This window comes from Pristiophorus japonicus, chromosome 19, assembly GCF_044704955.1.
Source record: "Pristiophorus japonicus isolate sPriJap1 chromosome 19, sPriJap1.hap1, whole genome shotgun sequence".
Classification (NCBI taxonomy): Eukaryota; Metazoa; Chordata; class Chondrichthyes; family Pristiophoridae; genus Pristiophorus; species Pristiophorus japonicus.
The window spans coordinates 32216427-32233663 of NC_091995.1; the positions used below are offsets into that span (position 1 = coordinate 32216427).

At 52.0% G+C, this 17237-nt stretch overlaps 1 protein-coding gene across 6 annotated transcripts in view; it reads right to left on the bottom strand.

Moving 5' to 3' along the window:
* The window catches only part of LOC139229827 (protein CutA homolog), a 49923-nt gene extending 34233 nt beyond the window's left edge, over positions 1–15690 (bottom strand). The window contains exons 1-3 of one of the 6 annotated variants that reach the window (XM_070861421.1): positions 15672–15690; positions 4691–4758; positions 156–304 (exon numbers count right to left, since the gene is read on the bottom strand). In XM_070861421.1, coding sequence (XP_070717522.1) covers positions 156–304; positions 4691–4696 — 155 coding nt within the window. In that variant the 5' untranslated portion in view covers positions 4697–4758; positions 15672–15690. Of the gene's footprint in view, positions 1–155; positions 305–4690; positions 4759–13675; positions 13769–15403; positions 15644–15671 lie in introns of those variants that run through there. The other 5 variants (XM_070861420.1, XM_070861419.1, XM_070861424.1 and 2 more) reach the window with 5 other exon arrangements.
* Between the last annotated feature and the right edge of the window lie 1547 nt (positions 15691–17237).

Below are 17237 nucleotides of genomic sequence, written 5' to 3' on the forward strand. Positions count from 1 at the left end.
GATGATCATACAAGGGTAGTGTGGGAGTGGGGGGGGAGACGGAGTGCTGTTGTTTGAAAACCAGCTACATGGCACCACATATGGTCTCATCAACTCTCATCCATCAACTTAAACACAAGCACCAGAAAGGTACAGATAAAGGGCTCCTCCCTCACCTTGCAATGTCTTTGGCAACGTCCATGTTGGGGCAGGTAATGAAGGCCGCAGAGTGGGTCCCGGACACGTAGGTCTCTGTCGCCATGGAGAACAGTCTCAATCCCACGCTCCTCAGGCCGGAGAACATCAACAGTGTGAAAAGCAGAACCTACGGGAGACAAGAGGGTTAGACGGATCACCAGGCTATCTCCACATAATCCCTTCTGTGGGATACTGTTAGTTACAGGGATCAGCAGGCTATCTCCACATAATCCCTTCTGTGGGATACTGTTAGTTACAGGGATCAGCAGGCTATCTCCACATAGTCCCTTCTGTGGGATACTGTTAGTTACAGGGATCAGCAGGCTATCTCCACATAGTCCCTTCTGTGGGATACTGTTAGTTACAGGGATCAGCAGGCTATCTCTACATAGTTCCTTCTGTGGGATACTGTTAGTTACAGGGAGCACCAGGCTGTCTCCACGTAGTCTTTTCGATAGGATACTGTGAGTTACAGGCTTCAGCAGACTATGTCCACAGTCCCTTCTGTGGGATATGTTAGAGGCTATCTCCACCTACTCCATATGCCCATGTATGATGGGCTCATCTGAGCTGGAGAGTTTGAGAGGGGGCCATATCATAATCACTCATGGGAAGGGAGGCTTGGGCATGGTGCCTTTAATTAGAGGGCGTGGGGGACAAGTGGGAAGGAGACACAACACACTCAGCTGGGTGGGGGAGAGAGAAGAGAGCTTGGGCATGTTGCAGTCACGAGGGGGAGGGATCTGGCTCAGCACACTCATTGAGGGGGGGGGGGGGGGGTGCGGCGGCAGAAAGGCAAGGGCACGACACATCGGTACTCAGGGAAGCGAATGCTTCACACGCTGACTGCCCATCAGTTCTGGAGACTGAACAGTCAACAAACCTCCCGAGAATTCGGCAGGCTGCCCAGAGACAGGGGCCTTGTGTTATTTATGGTGCAATGAAGCAGCACTGCAAGCAAGCGGTACACGCACATAAACTGACAGCTCAGGTCAGGAAGGCAATTACAGCAAACCCCCCTCCCCTCAACCAAAGCAAATCTGGCAGAACCCACGATAACAAGCTCACCTTAGCTTTTCAGTCACGGTCAGGAAAAAAAGGCCTTTCTACCCTTCCACTAATCCAACTCACCCAGCCGAGCATGTAACTGCATCTCAATTTTTTTTTTAAGTGCACTCGAAGTCTACATCTTAAGGAGTTAGATGTAGTCCTTCCTACTAGGGGGATCAAGGGGTATGGCAAGAAAGCAGGAATGGGGTACTGAAGTTGCATGTTCAGCCATGAACTCATTGAATGGCGGTGCAGGCTTGAAGGGACGAATGGCCTACTCCTGCACCTATTTTCTATGTTTCTATGAAGTCGAATGGATCTGAAACACCTCTTCTGCTCTCCTACTATCCTCCCCTACCCCCATTTCTCCTCTCCATCATCCCCCTTACTCTCCTCCTCCGTCCCATCTCTCACTCTCTCGCTCCCTCGCTTCCCCCTCCCCCGCGCTCTCTCTCCCTCTCCACCCATGTCCCCCTCTCTCTCTCCTCCCCGTCCCCCCCTCTCTTTCTCTCTCCTTCCCCTTCCCCACTCTCTCTCTCCTCTCCCGTGCTCCCCCCCTCCTCTCTCCTCCCCCATGACCCCCCCCACCTTTCCTCCCCCGTCCCCTTCTCTCTCTCTCCCCCGTGACCCCCCCTTTCCTCCCCCGTCCCTCCCTCTCTCTCTCTCTCTCTCTCCTCCCCCGTCCCCCTCTCTCTCTCCCCTCCCCTGTCCCCCTCTCTCTCCCCTCCCCCTCTCTCTCTTCCCCGTCCCCCCCTCTCTCTCCCCTCCCCCGTCCCCCTCTCTCTCTCCCCTCCCCTGTCCCCCTCTCTCTCTTCCCCGTCCCCCTCTCTCTCTCCCCTCCCCCGTCCCCCTCTCTCTCTCCCCTCCCCCGTCCCCCTCTCTCTCTCCCCTCCCCTGTCCCCCTCTCTCTCTTCCCCGTCCCCCTCTCTCTCTCCCCTCCCCTGTCCCCCTCTCTCTCTTCCCCATCCCCCTCTCTCTCTCCCCTCCCCTGTCCCCCTCTCTCTCTTCTCCGTCCCCCCCTCTCTCTCCCCTCCCCCGTCCCCCCCTCTCTCTCCCCTCCCCCGTCTCTCTCTCCCCTTCTCTCTCTCTCTCTCTCCTCTCCCCTCCCCTCTCCCCCTCTCTCTCTCTCTCTCTCTCCCCTCCTCTCTCTCTCTCCCCTCCCCCCTCTCTCTCCCCTCCCCCCTCTCTCTCCCCTCCCCCCTCTCTCTCTCCCCTCCCCCTCCTCCCCCCTCTCTCTCCCCTCCCCCCTCTCTCTCTCCCCTCCTCCCCCCTCTCTCTCTCTCTCTCCCCCTCTCTTCCCTTCCCCTCCTCTCTCTCTCTCTCCCCCCCCTCTCTCTCTCTCTCTTCCCCCATCCCCCCCTCTCTCCCCTCCCCCGCCTCTCTCTCTCTCTCTCTCTCTCCCCTCCCCCTCTCTTTCTCTCTCTCTCCCCTCCCCCGCCTCCCTCTCTCTCTCTCTCTCTCCCCTCCCCCGTATCCCCCTCCCTCTCTCCCCTGTCCCCCCTCCCTCTCTCCCCTCCCCCGTCCCCCCCTCCCCTCCCCCGTCCCCCCCTCCCCCTCGTCCCCCGTCCCCCCCCTCTCTCTCTCTCTCTCTCCCCTCCCCCGTCCCCCCCTCTCTCTCCCCTTCCCCGACCCCACTCTCTCTTCCCCCGTCCCCCCACCCCCTCTCTCTCTCCCCTCCCCCGCCCCTCTCTCTCTCTCTCTCTCTCCCCTCCCCCGCCCCTCTCTCTCTCTCTCTCTCCCCTCCCCCGCCCCTCTCTCTCTCCCCTCCCCCGCCCCTCTCTCTCCCCTCCCCTGTCCCCCCCTCCCTCTCTCTCTCCCCTCCCTCTCTCTCTCCCCTCCCCCGTCCCCCCTCCCTCTCTCCCCTTCCCCTCCCCCCCCTCCCCCCCTCTCTCTCCCTCCTCCCCGTCCCCCCCTCTCTCTCCCTCCTCCCCCGTCCCTCCCTCTCTCTCTCTCTCTCTCTCTCTCCCCTCCACCGTCCACCCCCTCCCTCCCCCGTCCTCCCCCTCCCCCGTCCCTCTCTCTCCCTCCGTCAGATATCAGCTGTGGCTCAGTGGGTAGCACTGCCATGTCTGCGTCAGAACTTTGTGGGTTCCAGTCCCACTCCAAACACTTGAGCGCATAAATTAGGCTGACACTCCCAGTGCAGTGCTGAGGGAGTGCTGCACTGTCGGAGATGCCGTCTTTCGGATGAGACTTTAACAAAGGCTCCGTCTGTCCTCTTGGGTGGACGTAAATGATCCCATGACACTAGTTTGAAGAGGAGCAGGGGAGGTCATCCCAGTGTCTTGGCCAATATTTATCCCTCAACCAACATCACTAAAACAGATTATCTGATCATTATTACATTGCTGTTTGTGGGGGCTTGCTGTGCGCTTCCTAGATGAAAAATAGTGACTACACTTCAAAAAGTACTTAATTGGCTGTAAAGCCCTTGGAGACGTCCTGAGGCTGTGAAAGGCGCTATATAAATGCACGGCCTGCATTTCTTTCTCCTCTCCCTTCCCACCCAGTAACGTAACCATTAGGCTAACGTACCCGCACTAGGCTATTATACACTCTGGCTCAGAGAGCAATGCTGCAGCAGACCTGCTAGTCTGCATAACCGAACTAAAAAGGTTATGTCTGCAGTGATCACTTTCCATCCCTGTTCTCCAACCAGCTGCACCCACTCCTACGGAGACGGGACAGACGGACAGACAGAAAGAAGTAGAGTGAGCAAGAGAATCAGAGACAAATGGACACAGTATCGAGATGACAAAAACGTGACTGACACACAAAGATAGTGACAGAAAACAGTGACTGGCCAGAGCCTAGTCACTGCTGATTGCAATAAGTGCATTTTGAACACTTAACAAAGCCATTAACCAGTTTTTTTTAAGTAGGTTAAAACCTCTTAACATTCCAGGGCTATGAAGACAGAAAGAATTGCATATAATTTACAACACAGAAACAGGCCATTTGGCCCAGCTAGTCCGTGCCAGCCTTTACGTTCCTCACGGGACTCCTCCCACCCTACTTCATCTAACGCCATCAATATATCCTTCTATTCCTTTCTGCCTCGTGTGTTTATGTAGCTTCCCCTTAAATTTATCGATGATATTCGCCACAACCACTGCCTGTGGTCGCGAGTTCCACACTCTAACCACTCTCTGGGTAAAGAAGTTTCTCCCGAATTCCCTATTTGGATTATTAGTGACCATCTTATACTTATGAACTCTAGTTTTGGTCTCTCTCCCCCGCAAGTGCAAACATCCTCTCTTCGTCTACCCTGACAAACCCCATCATCATTTTTAAAAGAGCTCTTTCAGATCACCCCCTCGGCCTTCTCTTGCCCAGAGGAACAGTCGCTAAGAGACAAGCAGAGGGACGGGGGCACAATGACGAGAGATTTTGATTCACTTCATCCCAGAGCATTAGACGGGAGATCACCTCGTTATAGAACAAAGGAAAAATATAAACTTACAAACATCGTGGCTTTGAAGGGGCTGTGTTTGAGGCCTAGTCTCCGGCTGACTGAAGACTCACTTTACCCTGTGCGGACACCACAGAAGAGGCATTGGAAACAGGCTCAGAATTATGCTCTGCATTCAAGGCTAAAACGGTTAAAGCCACCACCAAGAAGATATCGTTTGGCATTCAGTGACGCTTATCATCCATACTCAGTGCGCCCTCAACAAATTTCCGGAGGACATTCAGTGGTGATAGGGGGGGGGGCAGAATTGCGGGGACATAGACAGAAAAACACGCGAAAATGTACTTCCCCTTCTCCATCCCCCATTATCGCCAAGTGTCAGCCTTGGCTTAGAGGGTCGCACTCTTGCCTCTGAGTCAGAAGGTTGTGGGTTCAAGTCCCACTCCAGGGACTTGAGAACAAAAATCTCAGCTGACACTGCAATGCACTGCTGAGGGAGCGCTGCACTGTTGGAGATGCTATCATTCAGATGAAACGTTACGGTTTCTTACTCTCAGGTGGAGGTAAGAAACCCTATGGCACTTTTTCGAAGAGCAAGGGAAGTATCGCCAGTGCCCTGGCCAATATTTATTCCTCAATCAACATCACTAAAAAACAGATTATTTGGTCATTATCACATTGCTGTTTGTGGGAGCTTGCTGTGCGCAAGTTGGCTGCCGCGTTTCCAACATTACAACAGCGACTACACTTCAAAAGTACTTTATTGGCTGTAAAGCGCTTTGAGACGTCCTGAGGTTGTGAAAGGTGCCATATGAAGAAAGACTGGATCGACTGGGCCTGTATTCACTGGAATTTAGAAGAATGAGAGGGGATCTCATAGAAACATAGAAAATTCTGACGGGATTGGACAGACTAGATGCAGGAAGTATGTTCCCAATGTTGGGGAAGTCCAGAACCAGGAGTCACAGTCTAAGGATAAGGGGTAAGCCATTTAGGACCGAGATGAGGAGAAACTTCTTCACCCAGAGAGTGGTGAACCTGTGGAATTCTCTACCACAGAAAGTTGTTGAGGCCAGTTTGTTAAATATATTCAAAAGGGAGTTAGATGTGGCCCTTACAGCTAAGGGGATCAAGGGGTATGGAGAGAAGGAAGGAATGGGGTACTAAAGTTGCAAAAATGATCAGCCATGATCATATTGAATGGTGGTGCAGACCCGAAGAGCTAAATGGTCTACTCCTGCACCTATTTTTTATGTTTCTATAACCACATTGTTCGCATGCCCGACACGAGACTCCCAAAGCAAGCGCTCTACTCAGAACTCCTACACGGCAAGCAAGCCCCAGGTGGGCAGAGGAAACGTTTCAAGGACACCCTCAAAGCCTCCTTGATAAAAGTGGCACCAGCACCTGGGAATCCCTGGCCCAAGACGCCCAAAATGGAGGAAGTGCATCCGGGAGGGCGCTGAGCACCTCGAGTCTTGTCGCCGAGAGCATGCAGAAATCAAGCGCAGACAGCGGAAGGAGCGTGCGGCAAACCAGGCTCCCCACCCACCCTTTCCTTCAACCCCTGTCTGTCCCACCTGTGACAGAGACTGTGGTTCTCGTATTGGACTGTTCAGTCACCTGAGAACTCACTTTTAGAGTGGAAGCAAGTCTTCCTCGATTTTAAGAGCCAGCCTATGATGATGATGATGATAAATGCAAATGTTTCTTTTTTCCTCTCCTGACCATTCTTTATGTGCAAGCCTAGATCTTGACAATTGATGGGTTATCTGACTGTTCTAAGCGGATAGGGGTGGGTGGATGTTACGCACAGCAAGGTCTCACAAACTACAATCAGAAGAATGACCGGTTAATCTGTTCAGGTGTTGTTTTTTTCCTGAGGGATGAATGTTGACTAGGATTTCAGAAGAACACTGGTCTTCATCGAAAGTGAGATCTGGGAACATAAAAACTGACTGCAAAAGTTTCTATAGATATGTGAAGAGAAAAAGACTAGTGAAGACAAAGGTAGGTCCCTTGCAGTCAGAATCAGGTGAATTTATAATGGGGAACAAGGAAATGGCAGACCAATTGAACAAATACTTTGGTTCTGTCTTCACGAAGGAAGACACAAATAACCTTCCGGAAATACTAGGGAACCGAGGGTCAAGCGAGAAGGAGGAACTGAAGGAAATCCTTATTAATCAGGAAGTTGTGTTACGGAAATTGATGGGATTGAAGGCCGATAAATTCCCAGGGCCTGATAGTCTGCATCCCAGAGTATTTAAGGAAGTGGCCATAGAAATAGTAGATGCATTAGTGATCATTTTCCAACTGGATCAGTTCCTATGGACTGGAAAGTAGCTAATGTAACACCACTTTTTAAAAAAGGAGGGAGAGAAAACGGGGAATTATAGATTGGTTAGCCTGACATCAGTAATGGGGAAAATGTTGGAATCAATTATTAAAGATGAAATAGCAGCGCATTTAAAAAACAGTGACAGGATCGGTCCAAGTCAGCATGGATTTATGAAAGGAAAATCATGCTTGACAAATCTTCTAGAATTTTTTGAGGCTGTAACTTGTAGAGTGGACAAGGGAAAACCAGTGGATATGGTGCATTTGGACTTTCAAAGGCTTTTGACAAGGTACCACACAAGAGATTAGTGTGCAAAGTTAAAGCACATGGTATTGGGTTAATGTATTGACGTGGATAGAGAACTGGTTGGCAGACAGGAAGCAGAGTCGGGAACAATGGGTCCTTTTCAGAATGGCAGGCAGTGACTAGTGGGGTGCCGCAGGGTTCAGTGCTGGGACCCCAGCTATTTAAAATATACATCAATGATTTAGATGAAGGAATTGAGTGTAATATCTCCAAGTTTGCAGATGACACTAAGCTGGGTGGCGGTGTGAGCTGTGAGGAGGATGCTAAGAGGCTGCAGGGTGATTAGGACAGGTTAGGTGAGTGGGCAAGTGCATGGCAGATGCAGTATAATGTGGATAAATGTGAGGTTATTCACTTTGGTGGCAAAAACACGAAGGCAGAGTATTATCTGAATGGCGACAGATTAGGAAAAGGGGAGGTGCAACAAAACCTGGGTGTCATAGTACATCAGTCATTGAAAGTTGGTATGCAGGTACAGCAGGCGGTGAAGAAGGCAAATGGCATGTTGGCCTTCACAGCTAGGGGATTTGAGTATTGGAGCAGGGAGGTCTTACTGCAGTTGTACAGGGCCTTGATGAGGCCTCACCTGGAATATTGTGTTCAGTTTTGGTCTCCTAATCTGAGGAAGGTCGTTCTTGCTATTGAGGGAGTGCAGCGAAGGTTCACCAGACTGATTCCAGGGATTGCAGGACTGACATATGAGGAGAGACTGGATCGACTGGGCCTGTATTCACTGGAGTTTAAAAGAATGAGAGGGGATCTCATAGAAACATATAAAATTCTGACGGGATTGGACAGATTAGAGGTAGGAAGAATGTTCCCGATACTGGGGAAGTCCAGAATCAGGGGACATAGTCTAAGGATAAGGGGTAAGCCATTTAGGACCGAGATGAGGAGAAACTTCTTCACTCAGAGAGTTGTTAACCTGTGGAATTCCCTGCCGCAGAGAGTTGCTGAGGCCAGTTCGTTAGATATATTCAAGAGGGAGTTAGATATGGCCCTTACGGCTAAAGGGATTAAGGGGTATGGAGAGAAAGCAGGAAAGGGGTACTGAGGTGAATGATCAGCCATGATCTTATTGAATGGTGGTGCAGACTCGAAGGGCCGAATGGCCTACTCCTGCACCTATTTTCTATGTTTCTATGTTACGTCCACCGAAATAAGACGGTTTAACGTCACATCCAAAAACGTGCCACATCTGAGAGTGGTGCGCTCCCTCGGCACTGCACTGAAGTCTTGGCCTGCATTACATGCTCAAGGCCTGGAGCGGGACTTGAACCCACAACCTTCTGGCTCAGACGGGGATGCTACCAACGGAGCCGAACTGACACTTGGCTCAGGGAGCATGGGGATTTATATCGGCCTGTTTTTATTTTCTTCCAGAGAACTTCAATGAAATTTTCAAGATTATAAAGGGGAACTGAGAAAGCTTGATCATGACAAACCTCCCTGTGCTCGCTGACCGACATTGACTCAAGGTTAATCAACACCTCGATTTCAAAATTCTCATTCTTGATTACAAGTCCCCCCCATTGCCTCGCCCCTCCCGATCTCTGTAATCTCCTCCAGCCCCACAACACCCTCGTCAGAGATGTTTGTGCTGTTCAAATTCTGCCCTCTTGAGCATCCCTGATTATAATCGCTCAACCATTTGTGGCCGTGCCTTCAGCTGTTTGAGCCTTAAGCTCTGGAACTCCCTCCCTAAATCTCTCTGCCTCTCTATCCTCCTTTAAGACGTTCCTTAAAACGTACCTCTTTGACCACACTTTTGTTCATCTTCCGTAATTTCTTCTTACGTGGCTCGGTGTCAAATTTATTTGTTTTGTCTTGTAACACTGCCTTGAAGCGCCTTAGGACGTTTTACTGCATTAAAGGTGCTGTATAAATATAAGTTGTTGTTGTGGTGAAGGGTTCTAATAGGGGGCTATAAGGTCAAATTTGGGAAGTGAGGAGTAAGAATGGGAGCCGGGTGGAACCTTTTCCACCAAAAGGGAGAGTGATAGTGGAAGGTCACTGAAGCAGGAGTAGTGAGCCTGTGGATTACATTGCCGGCTGGTGTGGTGGGTTCTGACTCTCTGTATTGCCTTGAAGCTGGACCCATTTCTTGACGGGGGCAGAGATCACATGATATAGGAGGGTATTCCCTCAAGTGTAGAAGATTACGGGGTGATCTAATTGCGGTGTTTAAGATGATTAAAAGATTTGATAGGATAGAGAGAGAGGTGTAACAATTTCCTCTGGTGTGGGAAGATTCCAGAACAAGGGGGCATAACCTTAAAATTAGAGCTAGACCATTGAGGGGTGATATCAGGAAGCACTTCTTCACATAAAGGGCAGTGGAAAGCTGGAGCGCTCTCCCCCAAAAAGCTGTTAAGGCTGGGGGGGGCGGGGAGCCAATTGAAAAATTTAGGACCGAGATTGACAGTTGGGTAAGTATATTAAGATTTTTTCCCATATTGGCCCGGAGTTATTTCTCAGGTGTCTTGCATTTCTCAGATTACATCACTGTGTGTGTGTGTGTGTGTGGTTGGGGGGGGGGGGGGGGGGGAAAGAGAGAGGGTGGGGGGAGGGGGGGGGGGGGGGGGGGGAAAGAGAGAGGGTGGGGGGAGGGGGGTGCGGAGGGTTGTTGAGCCTTCGGCCATCGAGGTGTGGGATGACTTGATCTGGTCTTTACCCGCCCATCCCTTTCGTACATTTGTATAAATGGGCTTCAGAGGCAATTAGATGTGTTTGTGGAGAGAGAAAGGAGACAGAGATACTGTGTGAAGGCAACTAAGTGGTGTTGAGAGCGATCAAGAGGGGTCAGGTTCGATGGGTCTTTCGCCTTTGCCTGTTCCAGGTAACTTCTCACGTTCTTCCGTTATCTCAATCTAATTTGGCTGACCAAAAACAACTTGTATTTATATAGCGCCTTTGACATAGTGAAACGTCCCAAGGCGCTTCGCAGGAGTGCTACGAGATAAAAAATTTGCCACCTAGCGGCGCAAGTAGAAATTTGTGCTGGGGCTTGGTCAAAGAGGGAGATTTTAAGGAGCATCTTGAAGGAGAGAGAGGTGGAGAGTTCCAGAGTTCCGTAACATTTACTATCAAACAAGGAGTGGAAGGCCGACAGCAGCGGATGAGTCATTGGGACAACGCCGCCCCCTCAAGGGGATAGTGCGCTGGGGGAGGCATCACCCACCACACTGAGCGAGACATCACTTTGACAAGGGCCTTAAGCAGATGCACTCACTGACATGGCGTCACGACGGCTTTAAGACGTGCAGGCCTGACCGTGGCTGCTTTTCCTGAATGAGTATTTCACACCCTTATGGGGAGGAACTGCAACTCCCCGAAGGCCAGAGGTGGTTTGAAAAGGTCCAACGCCGACACAACAAGGAATGGGGGGGATGGGAATGGGGAGCGCAGTATTGGTGGCTGGGGGGGGGGCAGGGTGGTGGGGGTGGGAGTGGTGTAGTGACCAGCTCAGATTCACTAACTCAGTAATCAGCTGGATCCAGACTGATTAAATTCACATCTACCCGAAGCCCGACGGCTTGGCTGGGATTCGTGCGTGAGGCTCAGAACAAGCAATTAGTGTTGACGTTCACAGTGCTTTTCCCTATTAAGTCACATCAGCAGTTTATTTTTTGCCTGACTTTAGAATGCGCACTTAAACTTTTGGGCTCCCCGAGGGCTGAATGGGTTGACTTGGCAGAGGGGTCAACAAGCAGGGGGCACAGATTTAAAGTTTAGACGGGATTTGAGGGGAGATTTCTTCACCCAGAGGGTGGTGGGGGTCTGGAACTCACTGCCTGAAAGGGTGGTAGAGGCAGAAAACCTCACCACATTTAAAACATACTTGGATGTACACGTGAAGTGCTGTAATCTACAGGGCTACGGACCAAGAGCTGGGAAGTGGGATTAGGCTGGATAGCTCTTGGTCGGCCGGCACGGACAGGATGGGCCAAAATGGCCTCCTTCCATGCTGTAAATTTCTATGATTCCACGACTGTGCCATTCAGTAAGATACCGAGCCTATTTAATACCATGTTAGTTAATCACTCCTGGGGGCATCTGTTGGGGTGGGATGGTGTGAGAGCTAAAATTAGCTTCTGTATGCCTGGCCTGGTGAGTAGGGGAAGGGAGCAAGGAAAACATAAAATAAGGCAAGGCTCACCTATTCCTGATCACTGCCCTGTGACTTCTGCTGGAACGTGCAAGTGTGCGATGCCGCCCACAGTCGAACAGCCGTCTGCTGCCTGCGCTCTCGGCTCGCAGATGCAAGAATGAGTACTGGCCGAGGGGGGTTGGAAAGAAGCTGGTGCTCCTGGAACCCTACCCTGGCAAGAGTGAACAACTTCAGCAGCGGGGTAGAGTGGGGGGGTGCCTCTTGAGACTCTTTTACCAGCTCCATTGAACATCCTGAAAACTAGGCCCCACATTATCGTTCGACCTTGCTGCAGCCCTGATCTGATCCAAGCCGTGACTCAGTGGGTAGCACTCTCGCCACAGTCAGGGTTCAAATCCCACTCCAGGGACCCGAACGCAAGAATCTAGGCTGACACTACCAGTGTAGTACTGGAGGGAGTGCTGCACTGTCGGAGTGCCGTTTTTCAAGAGACGTTAAACTGAAGCCCAAGAGGGCAGATGTAAAAGATCCCATGGCACTATTTCAAAGAAGAACCAGGGGAGTTCTTTCAGGTGATTTTGGCGAATGTTTGCTTTGCTGTTTGTGGGACCTTTCTGTGAGCAGATTGTCTGCTGCGCTTCCTACATTGCAGCAGCGACTATACTTCAAAAATATTTCACTTCAGACTATGAATTGTTATGGGTCATTTCAGAACCAATAACATAGGGGACAGCAGGATTCACATTATGCAAAACAAGAGTGTAGAAGAAGAGTAAACTGAGGTTTCCCATTCTACCGTTAATTTTTATTGGCAGCTGAAAAGGGATGGCTCACCCTGTGAGATAGATCAAGACTTTCCCGGGTACGTCTATCTCTGCTGCGTTAATGGTTTCTCATTACAGGCATCAGAATTGGTGCCTGGGATAGGGAATGGGAGGGGGGGCGGGGGTGAAAATCAGCTAGGCTTCCCCCTCTCGATTGATATCCTGTGTAACCTGCAACAAGTGTACACGCACGGGTGCTGGGCGAGGACAAAATCGGGATTGGCTACGATGCCCCCGTAGTCAAATAGCCCACCAATCCTCACAGGGGGAACGGTCACTTGGGAGAGGTACCAGTCCACATCCACAACAATTGATGCTATCGGCAGGTAGGGAAATAAAAATGTTTTACTTAGTAAATCTGATAGTAACCAGCAAAGAGTAAATGTCTTCAAGAGAGAAGGGGGGAGAGGAGGGCAGAGAAGATTGGTGTGGGGGAGTGCAGGCGAGAATTTTGAGTCATCAGATGGTTAATTGGGGAGGAGGTGCTGGGAGAGTTATAAGCTTTACCAACTCCACGACACGCTCCCTCAGAAGGACAGTCTGATGGGAGCATGCAACCCACCCAGGAGACGGAAATGTGAGCCAACCTAACTGAACACCCTCAGGAAAGGTGGGCTAAAGGTGGCGGTGCTCACCCACCCCCCTACCCCACCCCGTACGTTCCTCCAGTCCTACAACCCTCTGAGATCTCTGCATCCCCACAATTCCAGCCTCTTATGCATTACCCACTCCTTTCTCCCCACTGGCGGAGCAGGCTCGAGGGGCCAAAGGGCCCGTTCCTGCTCCTGCTCCTATTTCTTATGTATGCCTTCAGCTGCATAGGCCCCAAGCTCTGGAATTCCCTCTTACACCCCTTTCTCCTCCTTAAAACCTACTTCTTTGACCAAGCTCTTGGTCATCTGTCCTAATATCTCACGTGGCTCGTTGTTAAATTTTAGCTGATTCATCCAATTTTGGGCCAGTCACTGAAATTTCTAAAACATAGATCCACAACTGGCGCACCGTGGCTGCTGTGTGCACCATCTACAAGATGCACTGTAGCAACTCGCCAAGGCTTCTTCGACAGCTCCTCCCAAATCTGCAAACTCCACCCACCCGGAAGGACAAGGGCAGCAGGCGCATGGGAGCACCACCACCTGAAAGTTCCCCTCCAAGTCACACACCATCCCCATTTGGGACACAAATCTGCCGTCCCTTCGCTGTCGCTGGGTCAAAATCCTGGAACTCCCTACTGACACCGTGCAGGGACCTTTCACCACACGGAGTGCAGCGGTTCAAGAAAGATACCCACCATCTTCTGACGGGGCAATCAGGGATGGGCAATAAATGCCGGTCTTGCTAGCCAGGCACACGACCAGAGAATGAATTAAAAAAAAAACAGATGCATAGACTCTGCCTGTTAAATAAGGTAGACACGTATCCTACTCTCACACCTCACAATTATGCTAGCGCACCTACATCCAGTGTTGGCAAATCCTGGAGTCCCTCTGGCTCATAAACAAGGCCGACAGGTTTAACAGAAAACCTTTCATCATCTCTACGAAGACTGGGAAAGCACTGCCTCCAGGACGCCCGCTCGCTTTGCTGTAGCCAGGTATGGGGAACGGGGAGAAGGGAAGAAACAAAAAAGAGAAAGGAAAGATTGAGGGGCATTTGGTAGCTCGGCTGTCTCTGCGGCCCTTGCCGAGTTTAACCAGGTGAGACGTACGGCTCACAAGTGAAAAATATCACTGCTCGGGATCTTCGCAATGTTAATCCTTCCCGAGCCCACTTACTAAATTGAAACCTATTTCCCTCCCCCACGAATAGGGGGGCTTTTGGATATGCTGTCCCCGGTTTTCATTGAATCGTTCGTCTCCTCCATTGCCTCAGTTCATTCCCTGTTGAAGCACTCATCCATGCTTTTGGTTACCTCCAGACTTGTCTATTCCAACGCACTCCTGGCTGGTCTCCCACATTCTACCCTATGTAAACTAGAGGTGATCCAAAACTTGGCTACCCATGTCCTAACTCGCACCATGTCTCGCTCACCCATCACCCCTGTGCTCGCTGACCTACATAGGCTCGCGGTTAAGCAACGCCTCAATTTCAAAGTTCTCATCTTTGATTTCAAATCCCTCCATGGCCTCGCCCCTTCCCTATCTCTGTAATTTTCTCCAGCCCCACAACCAACCACCCGCCCCGAGATGTTTGCGCTCCTCTAATTCTGTCCTCTTGAGCATCCCGGATTATAATCACTCAACCACTGATGGCCGTGCCTTCTGTTGCCGAGGCCCCAAGCTCTGGAACTTCCTGCCTAAACCTCTCCACCTCTCTAAGTCTCATTCCTCCTTCAAGACGCTCGTTAAACCTACCTCTTTGACCAAGCCCTGTGCTAATTTCTACTTATGCGGCTCGGTGTCAATTTTTTAATCACATAATACTCCTTGGGAGGTTTCACTACGTTAAAGGCGCTATATAAATACAATTTGTTGTTGTTGGCGCGCCCTCCTTTTGATACTGCAGCTGCTTGGTTTATAGATTTCTCCTTCAAGCACTTCCCTTAGTCTGATTGGCCTTCCCCATGCCTGCTGTGTTCCATATTGATCGCAGGCTAGCTCGACAATTGATATTTGTAAAATGGTAACTTGGCTGCCCAGCAGTAACCGCTAAAGGTTTGACGATTTACTCATCTGGATTTGTAAGTTCTTTTTATTCCTTTATCCTCCATTTTTCTCTGCATTAGAGGGATTTGCTAGTCACTAATGTTTCCAGTAGTGTTTGGCATCCAGGAAACAGCAAAACTCAAACCACTTATCCGCTCCTGTCCTGGACTTGGCAAAAACAGCAGGAGGAGGGCATTCAGCCCATCGAGCCAGTTCCCACCATTCAATTAGGTCTCGGCTGATCTGTACGCCAACTCCATCTACCCGCCTTTGCTCCGTATTGATCGACTGATACCCTTATCCAACAAAAATCTATCGATCTCAGTCATGAAGGTGGCAACTATCTTCTGAGCACAAACTAGTCTGCATGGGCAATTCCAGGATCAGGATTAGCATTTTACCCAAAGGTCAAAACAGCTCCATGTCTTTCAATGTGAAGGATCTCACTCCTTTTGGGCATAAATCTCTGACTCCCAACAACTGCACAGAGTAACTGCCATTGATTAAAGAACCTGCCTTTATAAAAACACATCTCACCTCCCAAAGCGCTTTACAGCCAACGAGTTGCGTCTGAAGTGCAGTGCAGGTGGGGAGATGCAAATTAACAGTAAAGTAATAGAAACTGCTGGAGCTTTAAACCAAACAGTCCCAATCAGGGGGCACAAAATCAACCTCAACACATCCACACCCCATTGCAGCCTCCCGCTGACCCCGGTGACTGTATGAAAAGTCGGGCCTCAGCCCGGGCTCCGCCGGATCTCGCTCGCTCGCTCGCTCGCTCTCTCCGCCCGCGCGCCGCGCTCACCTGCCCCACCAACCGCCACTGCGGGCCCGCGTCATCACACCGCGCGGGGAGGGGCGGGGCTAGTGGGGCATCACGTGACGGGGGGAGGGACGCGAGCGGGGGGGGGGGAGAGAAGTGTTGGGGGAGAGTCGGGGGAAGAGAAGGTGGGGGGATAGAATCGAGACAGGGTAAGAGAGCGTGGAGGGAGAGACGGGGGGTGGCAAAAGAGACAGGAAGGGGAAACGCGAGAAGGAGAGGGGGTAGAGAGAGACGGGGGAGGGATAGACGGGGGAAGCGATGGATGTGGGGGGAGAGACGGGTTGAGAGGGGAGAGAGATAGGGGAAGGGGGGAGACGTGAAGAGAGGTGGTGGGAGAGACGGGGGAAGTCGGGGGACGAGACGGGGCAAGCGAGAGGGTGGGGAGAGAGACAGGAGAGATGGGGGGAGACGGGTTGAGAGGGGGAAGAGATAGGGGGGTGGGAGAGACGGGGGAAGAGAGGGGGGGTGGGAGAGACGGGGGAAGAGAGGGGGGGTGGGAGAGACGGGGAAAGAGAGTTGGGGGAGAGAGGAGGGGGGAGATACAGGGGAAGAGAGATGGGGGGGGGCATATACAGGGGAAGAGAGACTGGGGGGGGAAAGAGGTGGTAGGAGAGGGGGGGAGAGACAGGGGAAGAGAGGGGGGAAGAGAGACTGGGGGGGAAAGAGGTGGTAGGAGAGGGGGGGAGAGACAGGGGAAGAGAGGGGGGGAGAGAGGTGGTGGGAGAGACGGGGGAAGTCGGGGAACAAGATGGTGGGAGAGACGGAAGAGACGGGGCAAGCGAGAGGGTGGTGAGAGACGGAAGAGACGGGGCAAGCAAGAGGGTGAGGAGAGACGGAAGAGACGGGGCAAGCGAGAGGGTGGTGAGAGACGGAAGAGACGGGGCAAACGAGAGGGTGGGGAGAGAGACGGGGCAAGCGAGAGGGTGGGGAGAGATTTGGGACAAGCGAGAGGGTGGGGAGAGAGACGGGGCAAGCGAGAGGGTGGGGAGAGATTCGGGGCAAGCGAGAGGGTGGGGAGAGATTTGGGACAAGCGAGAGGGTGGGGAGAGAGACGGGGCAAGCGAGAGGGTGGGAAGAGAGACAGGGCAAGCGAGAGGGTGGGGAGAGATTCGGGGCAAGCGAGAGGGTGGGGAGAGAGACGGGGCAAGCGAGAGGGTGGGGAGAGATTCGGGGCAAGCGAGAGGGTGGGGAGAGAGACGGGGCAAGCGAGAGGGTGGGGAGAGAGAGACGGGGCAAGCGAGAGGGTGGGGAGAGAGAGACGGGGCAAGCGAGTGGGTGGGGAGAGAGAGGGGAAGAGGGGTGGGAGAGATGGGGGGGAAGAGGGATGGGAGAGACTGGGGAAGAGCAGGGGGAGTCGGGGGAAGAGATGGGGGAGAGGGTGGGGAAGAGATGGGGGTGGGAGAGACGGGGGAAGAGATGGGGGTGGGAGAGACGGGGGAAGAGATGGGGGTGGGAGAGATGGGGGAAGAGAGGTGGGAGAGACGGGGGAAGAGATGGGGGTGGGAGAAACGGGGGAAGAGATGGGGGTGGGAGAGACGGGGAAAGAGA